This window comes from Olea europaea, chromosome 9, assembly GCF_002742605.1.
Source record: "Olea europaea var. sylvestris chromosome 9, O_europaea_v1, whole genome shotgun sequence".
Lineage (NCBI taxonomy): Eukaryota > Viridiplantae > Streptophyta > Magnoliopsida > Lamiales > Oleaceae > Olea > Olea europaea.
This window is the reverse complement of record NC_036245.1, coordinates 3,436,082-3,440,400: the sequence shown is the minus strand read 5'-3', so window position 1 is coordinate 3,440,400 and position 4,319 is coordinate 3,436,082. Positions and strand designations below refer to the sequence as shown.

The window sequence follows — 4,319 nt, the reverse complement described above, 5'->3', positions numbered from 1 at the left end:
TGGCCAAAAAACGAAAAGTTGCATATCTTTATAAGCGAAAGCTACCCTATAAAAGATCTCAATAAGAATACCGAATGAATAATTTGAAAATACAAAATCAAAAGAATTAAAAGTTTGTGCATAGAATAGAATACACAGCAAATATGAAAAAAAGCAAATGTATGAAATGGAAGACGTATTGAAAGCCTGATTAAGCATTGGACATTTACTTGGTAAGCTGGACTTTAAATGAGGGTTATTAATTTAGTTGAAATTTGGTGGTTTAGATAATCAAATATAGGGAGAATCATCTCAAGTTGAGATAGTAACTTCTATTGGTTAAACCTAACCAAACTTGAGCAGGGAAATGAATGATTGTTATGAATTCAACCATTAGAATAAATACATCTGGTGTTAAATTAATGAGCAGGTTTGGAGTATGCATCTTACGATAGAAAAGAAATAAGCCCCATTTGGCCCCCATTAAATTAGATTTTATTTTTCTCTATTCTATTTTCAATTACACAATCTTACATAAAATAATATTACACGTAAATTGAAAATTTTTCCTTTTTTTCAACCATACGTTCTCCAAAAGAAATACGATTCCACCCATTAAAATTTGAAATAATAGGGGGCCAAATGGGAGCTAAATGTCCATTTTAGGTAAAAAAAAAATAATCAACTTAAAATTTTGTGGTGATAGAATTAACTATAGACACACATCATTCAAGTATTGGATAAGTGGGAAATGGTTTCGATAACATATCTTAGAAGTCTTTTATGAATTGCTCTGGGAATTTTAAAACATGAGGCAATATGGAAAGCTATTAGCGAAGTTATTTTTATTTTTGTTTGTTTCTTAAATAGACAATTCTAGTCGAGACGAACAAATGTTGGAACTTAGAGTGTTTGATAAGTGTATACTTAAACTCATTCAAGCTTTTGAAAGTGGATGTTTGGAAGTCATTTTGATTGAATTGCTACTTAACTTTAGTTAAATTTTGATTATTGTATGAAAAAATTTGATGTTGGACGGAGGATGAAGAAATAGAGAAAAAATCGTTTGAAGAGGACTAAAGAAGAACAATTGTGAAAGTTCAGAGACTAAATTGCTTATCTTCAAAACTCAAGACAGATCAAGGTTGTATGATGGTGGATGATGTGAATCAAATTGGAAAAAATTGGAAGTTGTAAGGCTCATAGAGAAAATAAGATCAAGCTGATTGAGAAAAGGAACTTAACGACAAAATTGAACAAAGAGCAAATAAGGCATGCCTTGCAATCACAAGGGGCCTTCTATGCAATCGCAGGCAATGAAAATGGTTTAACATAACCCACAAAAAGAAAAAAAACATGCTATTGTAGTGATTATAACCATGTGATCACATGGCGACGAACGACAAAAAATTCTATTTCCTAATTCAATTCATACTCTCTACATGGGAAACAATTCGGACTCGTTCTAACCAAATTTTGATGACTAAAAAAAAGGGGTTATCATTCATTAGAGAGAGAACAAAAAGCTCGACACAAGAATACAAAATCTTATATGCATATTGAAGATCGTTGCTTGGATTTTACGCGAAGAGGAAGAATACGAGGATTCCTTGAGAATCATTGAAGAAATTCAAAAGTTCAAAATTATTTTTCTTTTTTCTTTCTATAATTAAAAGTTGGGTGATGTCTCAATATTCCATCTTTTGTTCTTATTAATTTATGACGCATGACTAGATTTTCTAGTCACTAGGATGGCGATGAACGATATGTAGTGATGTTTAATTTCAATTTCAAGACTTTGACAATCCTACTTGTTTAGCTTGAATGATTATTATTGTTTTAATACTTTCAATTAATTAATCCCTAATTGAATTGATCATGATTCTTATTTTGATCTAGAGGATGAATAAGGATTTTTGCATGTGATATTGATCAATTAGAGTCCTATAGGGAATAAAGATATACACATATGATTTGCATGATTTAATTATATGTTCTAGTGATTAGATGCATTCACACGTTCACAATCTTCACTGAGATATATAGGTTCACATGTGAGGATATGTCTATGATCGCTAGAGAGAGATAATTAAATGAAGTAGGTACATTGATCATCAAGTTCATAAATCCTTTTTAGTAGTCTAACAGATTTACACTTAGTGTCCGTTTGATTGGAGTGAATTCTATGAAAAATGTCACAATCAAGAAATTCGTTTTCTACTTTAACTGTTTGATAAGAAAGTGAAAATAGAGTTCGAATTCCAAAATACAAACACTTCAAGCATGTTTTTAACCAATTTCATGGAAAATACATTCCTATGATTTTGGTGATTTTTTCTTTTCCAACTTACATGAAATTATTTTGCCTTTTCCACATTTGGAATCAAACGGACCCTTAGTTATATATTAAATTAGTTATTATCAAAATTGTGCTATTCGATTAAAGTTAATATTAATTGAAATCAAATTAAGTACTTAGTTTTCATGGAAGCGATACTTTCTCACACCATATAATTTGACTACGATACCATACACTTGCGGGATTTAAGCGATCACTACCCATATGATGAGATAAGTCAAGTGGTATGACCAGAATAAAATCCTTCTACATAAGTTTCAACTGGTTATGGGATATGGAACTAGTGACAATACCAATTTGGAAAGGTAGAGAATGACACTAACAAAATATGGAAGTTCAAGATCAATTCATACATTTTGCAAAGGTTAGCAGGCCTGCAGCAACTTTCAATAATTAAAAAGAACAAAATAATATACTAATTTACTACAATTCGAGCAAGCCGGTCTCAAATCTTTTATTGCACAAACTGAAAACAAGAGAGTTACACTTGGAGCCTCAGAGGGTTCCAATTATTTGAGCATAATGACTATTAAGTTACAGCATTTATTTATTGCTCTTCTCAGGAGAGAATTAAGGCAGAAACTAAAGGAACATCAAGCATGCATCCATGCTAGCATTATTCAACAATATAATTCAGTAAGGAAGCAGTAAAATAGTAATTGTTGACTTTAAGCAACGCCGCTTCTTGGCTTTTTTGCAGGACCATGTCGTTCTTCTTCAGTTTCAACATCCTGTAGCTTCAATGGAAGTCTATTCCATGGATTCTTAGGATTTTCAAGGAAATTCATCCACCATACAGCTGAGGTTTTTGGGAATCTTGTCAAACGTCCATTCTCGTAGTCCACATAAAAATGCCAAATCTAGAATTGTAACCCTGGGCCCATTCAAAATTATCAGGCAATGATCATATGAAGTAACCCTTCACGCGCACATGATGGCTGAAAACAGAAGAAAATTAGTTACTTAATTTCAAAACTTACAATTTTTTTTTTCTAATTGAACTATTGTATATTCCAAAAAAAAAAGAAAAAGAAAAAATTGGTGACTTACTCCATTGCCTTTTTAAGGTATGCCAGATGGCTCCTGTGATACTTCATCCTTGTTTTATCAATACGAGCTTTTGTAACTGTTATGGCTTTATTGTTAACTTCATCCACCCCTACAAAAGATCATGGAGGATTTCAGTAAACCATTAAATTATCCGAAAAATTAGTATGTATTCTTGCTATAAATAAATAAACTAATAAATATGAGTATATATACCATTCTCTGTAATGAAAATCTCGGGATTATTATATCTTTCCTTTATATGAAGCATGAGATGGTAAATTCCTTCTGGAACTATGTACAACCATGACGAGCCACCCTGGTGTGAAGTAAAAAAGATTGTTATTAACATTAGAATATACGTAAGCATTGGAAATTATGTAACCAAAATATGTATTCCAAATCTATGACACGACAATGCATCGCCATAAATTGTTGATATGCCTACATTATTAGAATAATAAATTCCAATTTCTATTTTTGTTTTCCTCACGGAAGGGTAACGTTAATGACTCACCTGTTCACTAATTGGCTTCCCATTACGATGAGCTACAAAAGGATGAGAAGTAAATATGTTGCCTCATGTAGTGTCTCCTTTATGTCAAGATAAAAAAAATATAACTGAACTCAAGAAAGGGTCTTAATACTCACTATGATCTTCAACGTGCCGATCATTGTCATAATGTGGTCGTGAACAACGCTTTTTAGGTATATTTTCGGCATAATTAGACGTATAGTAATTTAGTCCCAAAAAGTCACATGAACCTTTCACTAGCTTCACCTCCTCTGGTGTAAATATGGGAAGACGTTCTCCTACATTTTTTCTCATGGATGGTGGATAATCTCCTGTTATTACTGTAAGTGTTATGCCCTAGATCCAATCGATTTAGGTTGTAAACGCTTTTAATATATTTAATGCATTTGATTTTGGCGA

General features: G+C 32.0%; 1 protein-coding gene across 1 annotated transcript; it reads right to left on the bottom strand.

The window, feature by feature from the left end:
• Window positions 1-3,006: 3,006 nt before the first annotated feature.
• Window positions 3,007-4,214, bottom strand: LOC111399825 (beta-glucosidase-like). Its single transcript, XM_023027318.1, has 5 exons — window positions 4,037-4,214; window positions 3,903-3,934; window positions 3,602-3,704; window positions 3,397-3,497; window positions 3,007-3,198 (listed from the first exon to the last, which is right to left on the bottom strand). The coding sequence occupies exons 1-5, from the start codon at window positions 4,212-4,214 to the stop codon at window positions 3,007-3,009; spliced, it is 606 nt and encodes a 201-aa protein (XP_022883086.1).
• Between the last annotated feature and the right edge of the window lie 105 nt (window positions 4,215-4,319).